The 12,689-nt window shown below is 57.7% G+C and overlaps 1 protein-coding gene across 1 annotated transcript in view; it reads right to left on the reverse strand.

The window, feature by feature from the left end:
- Positions 1–254: 254 nt before the first annotated feature.
- IL4I1 (interleukin 4 induced 1) overlaps positions 255–12,689 on the reverse strand; it is a 36,079-nt gene continuing 23,644 nt past the window's right edge. The window contains exons 2-9 of the mRNA XM_045891982.3: positions 11,472–11,607; positions 9,317–9,461; positions 5,498–5,736; positions 4,771–4,883; positions 4,020–4,221; positions 2,161–2,229; positions 1,688–1,824; positions 255–1,185 (exon numbers count right to left, since the gene is read on the reverse strand). Coding sequence (XP_045747938.1) covers positions 264–1,185; positions 1,688–1,824; positions 2,161–2,229; positions 4,020–4,221; positions 4,771–4,883; positions 5,498–5,736; positions 9,317–9,353 — 1,719 coding nt within the window. The 5' untranslated portion in view covers positions 9,354–9,461; positions 11,472–11,607 and the 3' untranslated portion in view covers positions 255–263. The remainder of the gene's footprint in view (positions 1,186–1,687; positions 1,825–2,160; positions 2,230–4,019; positions 4,222–4,770; positions 4,884–5,497; positions 5,737–9,316; positions 9,462–11,471; positions 11,608–12,689) is intronic.

The raw sequence follows: 12,689 nt of genomic DNA on the forward strand, positions 1-12,689 counted from the left end.
TCAGGACTCTCTCTGTTTCGTGACAGCCGGAGTGGACACTGTGATTACCATTTCCCAGTGGCGCAAAGCAGTGTCGGTCCTGTCCCCCCCCCCCGGCCCCAGCGGAGCCCCACCACCCAGGGAAGAGGAGGACAGCTTCTGGGGGCTCCAGAATAGGCGCGGCCGCTTCTGCCGCTAAGGCTAATGGCTTTGCTCCACACAACGGGGGAAGCGACTGAACCCAGGGGGAGGGCAGGAGCACACGGCTTTTTCTGAAAATACTTTTAATGCTCGGGGCTCTTGTGGGTGGTGTGCTGAGCGGTTATCCTCTGTGCAGCCGGGGAGGGGGTGGCGTCAGCCTTTTCGAACTCGCAGCGGGGACGGCTGGGCACCAGGCGCACAACCCCATCCTCGGTGTCGCTGTCGACCAGCACGTGCCCGTCTCGGCTGTTGATCAACACCGCCGCACGCAGCGCCGACTTGACAGCGGTCTCCACCCAGCCGTGCGGGTAGGCCGTGTGCTCACCCGCGAAGTAGATGCGGCCGTAGGGGACCGCCCAGTCGAAGTCCGGCCCCTCTTCCTGGTCCTCACGCCAGAGCAGCGGCGGCTGCACCACGAAGCCGCCCTGGCTGTGCGGGTCCTCGGCCCAGCGCTTGACGATGCCGCTGCCGTCCCACAGCCGGTACACAGTGGGCCCGTGCAGCGCCGCCACGTCGTCGAGCGCCACGCGCATCGCGTCTTCCGGCCTCAGGCCGGCGAACGAGGCCGCCGCGTCCGACCACGTGTACGAGGCTAGCAGCAGCGCGCCCTCGCCCGGCGGCGGGTAGAATATCACGCGCGACGGGCGGGCGGTGCTCGAGTGGCCGCCCTCGATGTGCTCGTCGTGCCAGAAGGGCCGGCGGAAGCTCAGGAACACCTTGGTGGCCGCAACGTAGTGCAGCGCGCGCAGCGCCTCCTGCCGCCTGCGCGACAGCGGCGGCGAGAAGGTAATGCGCTGCAGCGCCGGCCCGCTCGCCGTCAGCAGCACCACGTCGGCGGTCATGGCCTTCAGACTCCGGGCCCTGCGCGAGCTGGCGATGTGCACGCGCACATCGTGCGTCCCCTGCGTTATCGCCACGACGGGCGCGTGCAGCAGCACCGGCCCGGACAGCGAGCTCAGCAGCGCGCGCGGCAGCAGGTCCCAGCCGCCCACGATGCGGCTGTACCTGCGGGCGGGGCGGGAGCGTGATGCCGGAGCTCGGGCACTGCCCTCCTCGCCGGCTCCTCCCCGCGGGCCCCATCCCGGCGCACTCCCGGTCCGGGTTCTAGTTTTCGCCTGCCGGGTCCCTCCTTGCCCCGCCCCTTCTCGCAGGCCCCGCCCACTCCCTTGCCGGCCCCGTCACCTGCCGGCCCCTCGCTGACCCCGCCCACCCGTCTACCCCGGCCCTCGCCAGTCCCCGACGTCCCCCGAGGACCAGGGAGCAGAGAAGTGTCTGACCCGGGCACCGCCCCTCTTCTCCTCTGGGCCGCGCCTTTCTCCGGGAACCTTTCCTACCCAGTTCCGCCCGAGGACCCGGGATGAGGAGGCCCGTGTGGCCAGACACGGGAGCCCCTTCTCATCTTCCCATCAGCCCGGCCTCACCCAACGCCGACGGCCCCGCCCACCCCGTTACGCGAGCGCCGGGGCCCTCGTCGGCCCCGCCCCTGCCAGCTGGCCCCGCCCCTCACCGGAGCCGGTCGCTGAGGCAGCTGTGGGCCCTTAGGGCCTCGGCGAAGCTGAGATAGAAGAAGCCGTCCTTGGACATCACGTCTCCCAGGAGCCTCACGGCGGGCTGGCTCAGGTTCCCCTCCCCGACGAGGTATTCCTGCAGGACGGGCGCACGCCCGGGTCAGGACCCAAGCCGGCTGCACCTCCGGCTCTGTCCCCACCCCCACGGGGGTCCCTCCCAGGCTGAGCCACTTGGTTCCGTGACATGACCGTGAGCTTAGTACGGTTCTCTGAAGCTTGGCGATCCAGTGCCCCCTTTTGTGACAGATGACGGAAGCAAGCCCAGGGAGGGAGCCGTGTGCTGCCCTGGGGTGAGGCAGGGGGTCCACGGCAGGCCTGGAGTCCAGGATTTCCGCCTTCTGACTCCAGGGCTACTGCCCCACGGGCACCCTCCTTGTTAAGGTTTCTCAGCGACGCTGAGACCCCCACTCACCAGGAGCGTGTGCCTTTCAAACTTCTTCATTGCCTTTCTGCAGCCCAGTGTCTTGAGATCTTTGAGGGCCTGTGGTGGAACAAGAGGACAACGCTGAGCTCCAGGGGCAGGACTGCAGAGGCCAGACTTGGAGTGCAAAGCTGGGGTCTCTCCCTGCACCTGCCCATGGCCAGCCATTTGCCACTCTTGTTCAAGTCGCCAGGCCTTTGCCCATGCTGTGCCCTTGGCCTTGCCCTCCACTGCAATTCACTGTCGCCACTCTGTAAAGTCTCCCCAAGTCGTTACGGCCCCTCCTGCCCCAGCCTCAGCCCACCCTGACAGTGTCACGCTCATCCCCATTGGGCATGGTTTGGTCTGCATCTGTCCTAGCCTGTGAGTCAATGCTGTATCCTGCTGGTGTTTAGTGATTGTCACCCGGATCCCTGTGGGCACAGACAGAACTGGTTCTTCCCCCGCCCAAAGCCCTGCCGTGGCTCCCCAGTGCCTGGAGCCGCAGAGTCGCACCCTCAGCCAGCCCCTCGGTCACCATCTCTTAGGGAAGCTCCAGTTCGGCAGCCCTATGTGCAGTGCCCAGCACCTCCCGCCCCCATCTGCACTGGTTCCCCTGCTTCATCTCTGCCTGAAACACAAGTAGCCACCCTTTACCGTGCTAGTCAAGTCCCTTCCCTTCCTGACAGCCCCGTCTCACTTTAGCCCTCTTCGCTGTCCACCTGGCTTCTCCCTTGAGATCAGGGAACTCGCCAAAGGATGTGCCCCTTCACTCACTCACTCATCATTCACCTCGAGTCTCCCTAGGCTCCCTGAACTGGACGGTGCCAGGGCACAGAAATGGCCTGGACTTGGTGCCCACCCTTGTCCCAGAGGGGAGATAAACAATTAGGAGCTCCCAGAGGAGGTCAAGGCCTGCTCTTCCCTGAGGGCACCAAGGAAGGCTTCCTGGAGGAGGGGACGTTTGAGCTGGTTCTTGGGGGATGAGCAGGGTTCTGTGGGTGAGAAAGGGAAAAGGCCTTTAAGGCAGGGCGGGAAGCAAGAGCAAGCAAGGGCGTGGGTGCAGGATGGTGCAGGAGCACAGTGGGTATGAAGGAGTACGGAGCTGGGGTGTTAAGGCCACCATGAGGGCTTTGAGGGGTAACAAAAATTTCTTGGAGGAGAGAAGATGAGGCTGGGGGTGTGAGAGAGCCCAGACCATTCAGGGCTTGAACCTGAGGCTAAGGTGCTGGGGAGCCATAGGGGGCTGTGAGCAGGGGAGGAGCAGGGTGAAGGTCCAGGGTAAAGGATGAAACCTGAGCTGGAGCAGGGGCTCTGGGGACCGAGAGGTGGGAACAGTGCAAGCGATCAGCGGACAGGAAGGATGGGGCAGGGAGGCACTGATGGTGGAAGGGAGAGGGAGGGAGCTAGGATGGCACCTGGGGGTCTGTCTGCCTGTGACTGGGGTGGGGGTGATGGGGCCATTATGAGAGGGGAGAACGTGGGAATATGAGTGAGGTTAGGGAACGATGCTGAGCTCACTGGGAGCTGGCGGGTCCCGGGGTACGGCCAGGGTGGGCACAGACAGAAGGCTGGGTCTCCAGAGATGGATGGGGAAGACATCAGCCTGCAGGTCAAAGTTTACGCCAAAGATGTAGAAGGTGAGGCTGTCCGGAGTGTGTGTGTGTGTGTGTGTGTGTGTGTGTGTGTAGGGGATCAGAGACCAAAGGCTGATGGAGCTCTGGGGATGAGCAGCATTTATGGGAAACCACAGATGGAAGAGCCAGCGACGGCAGACTGCAGATGGGAGGAATGAGAGAGACAAGCAGCCAGGCACGGAGGAGGCTGGGCAGAGGGCAGAGCGCAGAGGGGAGTGGGGGACGGCTGCCTACCCGGTTGAGAGCCATCTGGTAGATTTCTTCGGGCGAGTGGCCCTTCTCCCTGGGGCGCAGTTTGTAGCCCAGCTTCTCAGGCATCTTCTCCACCACGTAGTTCCGCAGCTTCAGGTTGTTCACTTCTATCCACGTGTTCTCATCATACTGAGTGAATTTGGTCAGGTTGAGCCCCAGGCTCTTGCAGAGCTCGTGGAGGATCCTGAAGGAGCCGGAGAGGCCCGTGAGGATCAGGCAGGGCGTGTGTGTCGGTGTGTGTGTGTGGAGGGGGGGGTCAAGGCCCCTCTCCGGGGGCTTGGGGATGGGCATGAGGCTGCAGTGGGGCTAGAGTTGGGGTCATGGGTGCTGGGGCCTGGGATGAAATGGGAACAAGGCTCAAGGCTGGAAGGCTGAAGGTGTAGCGGTTTGGGATTGTGTTTGGAGTGGGAGCTGGCTTTCACTGGGGCTGAAGTGGGACTGGGGACAGAGTCTGGGTTGGGTGGGGGCTTGTCATGGGGAAGGGACAGGATTGGGGTCTGGCGCTCTGGCTGGACGTGGTGGGGCTGGAGCTGGGAGATCTTGAAGGTAGATCAGGACAGAGGGGGAGGTGGAGTCTTGACGCAACTTGATTGGGGTTTTGGGTTTGGGGTCAGAGTTGAAGTTCAGCCTGGCACTGGAGTGGGGATGGAGTTGGGGATCTGGCTGAGTCTGAGCATAGCCATGGGACTGGGGGTGGCCTCGGTGCCCGCCTGGCTGCCTGGTCAGGCCTCACCTATGCGAGCTGGGCATGCGCATGGCTCCCAGCTCCCCAATCCAGCCCGTCTTCCGGTCCCGGTAGGTGAAGATGCGGCCCCCAATCCTGTTGTCTGCCTCCAGGATGGTGACCTGGGGGATGGGGGGGGACAGCAAGCAGGGCCCTTCAGCTCCTCCCACTGACCCCCCCCACCCCCAGCCTCCCATCCCCACGGCAGCAGAGACCTCAACTAGAGAAGGACCCCCTTCTTTATGGACAAGTGAGAGGAGCTGAACAAATGTCATAGCAAACACTTAAAATATGACACTCTCCAGACTGCAGCAGGAAGACGGCAAGTCATATTGCAAAGGGACTTCCCAGCCCGGAAAGTGGGGAGATTTCTTGCAGGCACAGAGGTCCTGGCCCAGCCCATTCTCATTTTTGGATTTCAGTGACAGAGGCAGTGGTTAGACCTCAGGGGGCACTTCTCCTTGAGTGGAATTTCCATCTCCACCAACACAAATTCCCCCCAGGAGGTTGGAGGACATTCAGAGGGAATTCCCTCAGGAATGAGAGAGAGCAGGACAGGGAAATCAAAGGCCTCTCAGCCTCCCTCTGGGTTTCACTCCCCAGACCAAGCAGCAAAGCACATCTCTTCTCCCCACTTGCTACCAGCCCCTTAACCGGGATGTAGCCAGGCCCCTATACCCAGGACTCCCAGCCTGCTGCAGGAAACTCAAGGTAGATGACAAGCGGCACTTCTCACCTTGTGTCCCGCATCACTGAGCACCTTGGCAGCTACCAGCCCAGCTGCACCAGCACCAACCACAATCACCCTCTGAGGCTTCGAGGTCCGATTGAGCCCCAAGGTCACAACCTTGAGCAGCACCTCGTAGTCAGGATCATGCATACATTTTTCAAAGGGATCCTCGCTGTGGGAAGCCTTCCAATCCAGGGATGCCACCAGGCTGAGGAAGATGGAGACCAGGACGAGGAGGTACCGGGCTGGAGGGAGGAGGGACGGGGTCAGTGGGCAGGTCAGTAGGTACGTGTGGGGAGAAAATTGGGCTCCGTACCCCCTGTCCCCGTGGCCCCTTGCTTACTTACCTAATGAGGCCATAACTCTTGGTGGGAGATGGTGTCTAGTTTGGAGGGGAGGCAAGGGTCACTGTGACAGGGGCCTGGCCGCGCCTACGGCCTCATCCCTCCATCTATCCCATCTAGCTGTCTCCTGTTCTGTGCTCACCTAGCTGCCCTTCGGTACCCCTCCCTGCACTCCTTTCTCTTCTCTCTTCCCCTCTCCTCTGCCCTCCCTGTCCCCAAGTGTCTGTTTCTGACGGTCCCAGTCTCTGCAGCCTCCTCTCTACCTTGGCTCTCCGTGGACAGCAGCAGCACCTCTGTCCTCTGTTGCTCCCACTGGTCTGCCCCGTCCCCCTTCACCTGTCCTTAAACCAGCTGAGCCCCGCCCTCCCCTCCCTCTGGGAAATCTGTGGCGGGGAAATGAAACTACTCTCCTGGGTTGTAGGGTCAGGTGCTCAGAGTTTAGCTGAGGCTGGAGGGGGTGGGTGGTGGGGAAGGGGGGCTGAGAGGAAACGAATCAGTCTATTTTCTTCCTTTTGCCCCAAATAGTTCTGGGGCGGTTAGAAGACCGGAAATAAATGCTCAGGTAACCATGCTAAGGGGGCCTGGTCTCGGGGTCCCTGTGTCTGCCCTTGGGGTTGCATGTTCCCTGTGACGGCCTCCGAGTCCTCCTCTGTGTCAGCTGTCGCTGTGCCCTGAAGGGCCCTTGCTGGCTCCACTCCCCTCCCTCACGGCTGCTCTGAGCCTCAGTCTCTGAGGCCAGCCTGCCGCGGTCCTGAGCCCGGTGCCTGCCTCCATGGTTCTGGTCTGCAGCTGTCAAGTGGGGGCCATTAAAATGTGGGGAGGATAAGGCACTGAGTCCAGGTCAGGCCCTGTGAACAAGCACCTGGGTCAATACTACAACTTGCTCCTTAGGAAATGCCCGCTGCTACCACCATGGTGGGTACCGGGAGGGGCTCAAGGAGTGACCCCCTGCTCCCCAGCCCTGCACAAGGAGCAGCCCTGGATGTGTGCTCATCCATCCCATCCCTGCACTGAGATGCTCAGCTGTGGTGCTCGGCTCAGGCTAGGGTGCCGGGGGCACCTCAGCCAAAAGACCGCAGGAGCCTCTGCCTCTTTGCCTCTGGCCTTAGCCCTCACCACCCCTATATGTGGGGTGCTTTTTTCCTGAGGTCAGGCAGTGAGAAGAACAAGATGACCGGGCTCTCCAATGAGTCTCTCCACTTGTGGCAGCAAGGGTCCCTCGGCTTTGGGGGCTCTAGCCAAGGGCACATGTGGTAGGTCCCCTGAAGTGGGTGGAGGTAGAAGACACAACTTCGGAGATTTTTCCTGGGGCAGGGGCAGAGGGCACCAGGCAGCTGGTGAGGAGTAAGGTCAGAAGCAGCAGATCCTCTGCAGCAACAAGATGGGAAAATCCGAAAGTGTACATCAAAGAGGGATGTGGTTTGATGGAGGATGGGGGGCGGGAGGGGAGCATGAGTCAGAAAACATGATGCGGGGGCCTGGGAGGAGCAGCCAAGAAGGAAACAATCCGCTGGACAGAGCCTTGAGCCTCGAGACCGAATGCCAAGAAAGCGAAGGGCACAAGTCAGCACAAACGGCAGAGACTGCCATCCCCACGGTGAGGACCCACTAAGGTGGTCCTGGCTCAGTGCTTTGCGCTCACTGTGGGCCTCACAGCGTTGCACTTGGCAGAGGAGGGATCTGAGAGATGGAGAGGGAGCAGGCAGGGGAAGACCCCAGGACTTGCCCAAGGCCTCCGAGTGGGAAGGCCTTTCCCGGCCGCCCCTGCCTGCTTCCTTCCCGGTGATGCGGGGCATCTGAGCACCACCATGCTTGACTCTACTCACAGTAGCTGCACGAGCTCATGGCATGATCGCCCCTCTAACCCCAGGGACCTTGTTGGAGGGGAACCCGGCCCGCCGAGGGCAAGGCTCATGCCCCGGGTCCCACAATGGGGAATGACAGAGCCGGGGGTCCTGCTGGCCCCCGGCAAGAGGCCCATCTGCTCTACTTCCTCAAGGCAATGTCGGCACGGAGAAAGCGAGCAGCCATACCATGGAAACAGAAAGGGGTGGAGGCAGCAGAGCCATGAACTCCTGCACTTGTCTAGGCAAGAGTGTTGGTCCCCAAAACAGCTTGGGGGGCCCTGCTGGGGTCCCTGAGCCGACCCTGCTCGTTTCTCTCCCACACAGGATTTCTGTTCAAAGCCTCCTGGCTCCGGGCACACCCCTGGCTCGCCTCCTGGACTCTAAGTGAAATGCCAACTTCATGGGGCGCCTGGGTGGCTCAGTCGTTAAGCGTCTGCCTTCGGCTCAGGTCATGATCCCAGGGTCCCCGGATCGAGCCCCGCATCGGGCTCCCTGCTTGGCGGGAAGCCTGCTTCTCCCTCTCCCACTCCCCCTGCTTGTGTTCTCTCTCTCGCTGTCTCTCTCTGTCAAAATAGATAAATCTTAAAAAAAAAAAAAAATTTATAAAAAAAAAAAGAAATGCCAACTTCAAGGCGTCAGCAGGGCAGGGAAAGGGAGGGAGAGGAACCCAACTCATGAGGCGACCCAGGGTTGGGAGCCAAGAGCGCCTGAGAGTAGGGATCCTGTTAGGGCAGGGCTCCCTATGAAATGCCTACGGGTGCTATTTACTACCACGTCCCAGATACTTCATACATTTTACTTCATTTACTCCAGTAAGGATTCTGACAAGGTGGGCTTAGCTGTGCCCTTTTTACAGTGGAGAAAACTGAGGTCCAGAGAGGTCACCAGCTGAGAAGCGGCAGCACCTGGGTTGGATCCCAGCAGCCTGGCTCCAGGCCCATGTTCTGAAACGCTTGTTCGTCAGCAGCAAGCTCGGGCTCGTGAACTAGGGAGGGGGCCAGGCCAGGGTCTGTCTGCCTCATCACCGTTGACATCTGGGGCCATCTTTGTGGGGGTCATCCTGTGCGTTGTAGGATGTTGAACAACCTCACTGGCCTTTACCCACTAGATGCCAGTAGCACTTGTCCCTCGAGCTGTGACCACCACAAATGTCTCCAGACACTGTCAATCATTCCCAGGGGAAGGGGAGGCAAAATCGCCCTAAGAACCACCGGGCTAAGCTCAGGTTGATGTTTAATGGAAGTTCCACAAGCAGCCAGCTATGGTCCAGGACAGAGACCTGGGTACAGCTGGCAGGACAAGAAATACTGGGGGCCACACAGTTGTGCGGGGGACAGGGCTCGAGCTTTACCATATTATTCTCTCTGAGGCAGTTCAAAGACTGTGAGTGGTCGCTACTAAAACTTTCACCAAGTGTCTGAGGGGGTAAGGCCTGCCCAGGGGATGCCCAGGGCCCCAGGTGGAAGTCAGGGGTCCAGACCTGGATCAGGGAGAGGCTCAGAGAGCAGAGGACAGACTTACCTGAGGCCCTTAATCTATGGCCTGACTCCCGGACAGAGTCCCCCTTCCCGCAGAGCCCTCCTGCCCCTCCTTCCCCTTTCCAGAACCCCTGGGCCCCATTGGGGGGCACTCACAGCATGGCTGGCTCTGGGGGGCTCTCTCAGCGCCCATGGCCTTTCTGGTTAGCCCGGGACAGAAGTCATCGTTGGGCGTGTACGGAAACGGGGTCAATGGTAGTAGCTTTGTCCTGATTCCCGTTAGACCAAAGGTGCCAGGGTCCTGGTGAAGTCAGAGCAATTGGGAGGCTGTGGAGGGCAGGTCCTCCCTGCTCAAAAGCTTTTTATTATGCAAATTTCAAACATACATAAAAACAGAGAGACTGGGATGATGAACCCAAGTGCATCCATCGCCTCCTAGCCCATCTTGTTTCATTTACATTTTCTCCCTCCCCCACTGCATTATTTTACAGCAAATCCCAGACATCTTGTTATTTTGTAGGTAAATACTTTAGGATGTTTCTCTAAAACAGAGGTCTACAAACATTTTCTGTAAATATTTGGGGCTTTGGGGGCCACACTGTCTCCATCTTGCCTACTCAACTCTGCCCTCCAAGTAGCCACAACATGTATAATGAATTGGCGTGGCTGTGTTCCAATAAAACTTTATTTACAAAAACAGGAAGTGGGACTGTAGTTTGCCAACCAACTGCTTTAAAAAAGATTAGTACTTGCTTTAAAAAAAAAAAAAAAAACCTACAATACCATTATTGCATTTAAAAATGGCATTAGGGGGGCGGCCTGGGTGGCTCAGTCGGTTAAACGACTGCCTTCGGCTCAGGTCATGATCCCGGGGTCCTGGGATCGAGTCCCACATCGGGCTCCTGGCTCAGCGGGGAGCCTGCTTCTCCCTCTGACCCTCTCCTCTCTCGTGCTGTTTCTCTCTCACTCGCTAATAAATAAATAAATAAAATCTTTAAAAAAAAATAAAAATAAAAAATAAAAATGGCATTAAATCAAAGTCCAATTTCGCTGTCTCAAAAAAATTGTTTTTTCAAGTAGGCTCCACACCCAGCATGGAGCACAGAGTGAGGCTTGAACTCAAGACCCTGAAATCAGACCTGAGCTGAGATCAAGAGTTGGGACACTTAACCGACTGAGCCGCCAGGTGCCCCCCCCCAATTTTTTTGGCAGTTGGTTTGAATCAAAATTCAAATAGGAGCCCACTTTGCATTTGAGTGATACTGAGGGTCTTTGTTAGTGTTACTTTCAAGTCCCTGGATTTGGGGTCTGTGTCCTCAGAACCGAGGGGTTTAATGGGACCCCACAGCACCAGGCTGGGCCCGAGCCTGGCAAAGCAGTACACCAGGTCTGGTTTCTGCCGTGGGGAAACCTGTGGAGGTCACGGGGTTGAACCAGGATGGTGCCTGGACGTGAGGTGCGTGCCTAGGTGAGTCACTGCTGTTTGAAGTGATTTGTGCCACTGTGTGAGGTCTGTGGGACAGGCACGGGGCCGTGTGGGACAGAGAAGCCTGGCTGGGGGCTGGCTTCTGAGGCTGAGGGCGTTTGTTCCCTGGGAAGTTCTGCAGAAAGCCCTTGCCCTGAGAGTCTGAGGGCGGACTTTTCAAGCACCCAAGTAATTTCAAGGTTGACTGAAAACTTGGCAGCAGTGGTGTGCTGGGCTGGCTCCTGGCAGTGAATAAGAGCTGACCGATTTTTAAGATCTTTGGTTTTGTTTTGCACGCCATTCTTTAAAAAATTATACTTATGATTAATCTTACTAAAAATGAATTTAAGTACTCAAAACTCATCATTTCCCAATCATTTGATTACATTTTACTACTATGTGTACTCTTGAGGTGAACCAATTGTATCTATAGGTGTCAATTTCCCAAATTCCCGTCCAGTGACTTCACATCCCTGGCTTGCAATCAGCCGTGGTGGGAGTCTTTACACCACGGGCGTTGGCATTTGCTACCCATCAGGGCTTTCCCCTACCCCGGAGAGCCGACTCTTACATTCACCAGGACACCACTGCTTGGGAATCATTCATTTCAACCTCCCCCAGGATATGAAGGGTGCTGTGGCTCTGGGAATCTCTAGCTGTTTGAAACATCTGATCCTTCTGATGCCAAGCTGTGCCTGACAGGCAGAGACATATCCTGGGGAAGCGGCTGGGCCATAGAGAAGAGTCATCTGAGGGTTTCCTTGAGGTCGGAAAAAAAAGCCATAACCATGCATCTAATTGCCACTCTTATCCCTGAACTGGGAGAAGAAATGCATAACAGCTTACTGAGAGATTCGCCTTTAAAAGCCTCTGATTCCAAATTTAGTCACCACATTTGCTGTCTTCATACTACTTAATGAAGAGGAACTTAAGTAGAGGCCGTTTGTCGGGACTGGCAAAGAAGCGCATCTGCGTTTTCTTCCTGGAAAGGGAAACTGCAGTTACAACACAGCCATCATCTGCAGGGTGGCACCCTGTCAGCTGCTGGTCCTGTGGCAATCCCGGGGACCCCTCCCTGGTGCTCCCAGGAAGCCTGGTGGGGCCATATTCCCCATGGTGCGAGAGCACCGGGACCATCGTCCTGATTTATGATTGTGTTTTCCAAAGTGGGGTGCCCATGGTCCCTTGGGGCATGGGAATAAGTGAACTCAGTATTTTCACTTAAAATCTTTTTTTTTTTTTTTTAGATTTTTATTTATTTATTCATGAGAGACAGAGAGAGAGAGAGAAGCAGGCTCCCAAGGAGCAGGGAGCCCGATGCGGGACTCGATCCCAGGACCCTGGGATCATGACCTGAGCCGAAGGCAGACGCTTAACCATCTGAGCCACCCAGGCGCCCAGTATTTTCATTTAAAGAAGTACCTATGTGAAAGCAATTAAGCGTTACTAACGTTCACTATGCAAAACAGGTCAATTAGATACATTGGAAATGCAAGCTCAAGAAAAATTCTTGTAGCACGATTGCATGGCCCCTTCCAGCAACTTGGGTGGGCAGAAACACAGTTCCATTTTAGTGACCCCAGTGCCAGAACAGGATCTGGTATATAGAAGGTGCTCCCAAACTAGATGTTCAATGAATCAATGTGGGTAAGATACAAATGACTTCCCACTTTCTAGGGGGGCTTGAGGCTGCTCCATCTGGGTCGGATGTGGGTCATGCAGTTAGTCAAGGCTCTGACTGCACAAAGGGCCACTGCCCAGGGGGCGGAGCTTTCAGAGAGAATCAAGTGGGTCAATGTGGGGTCTCCCCCTCCTCTATTCGGTTCCCTTCCCTCTCCCGTGGCTTCTGCTTGGACAGGACACTTGTTCTCGGAAGCCAAAGATGGTCCAGGGAAATGACTTATGACTGGAACTTTGGGTAACTGGACCATACGTCTCCGGGAATGAGCTCTGGGCATTCCTTGGCAAAACCACGGCTTCGGGAGGCAGAGGCTGAAGGGGCAGACTCTCCACCCCGAAGCAGGAGATCCAAGCGCTCGGCATCATTCACAACGCCCACGGGAG

Source organism: Mirounga angustirostris, unplaced genomic scaffold (genome assembly GCF_029215605.1).
Source record: "Mirounga angustirostris isolate CCGP_5_RB_7025 unplaced genomic scaffold, mMirAng1.0.hap1 SCAF_16, whole genome shotgun sequence".
Lineage (NCBI taxonomy): Eukaryota > Metazoa > Chordata > Mammalia > Carnivora > Phocidae > Mirounga > Mirounga angustirostris.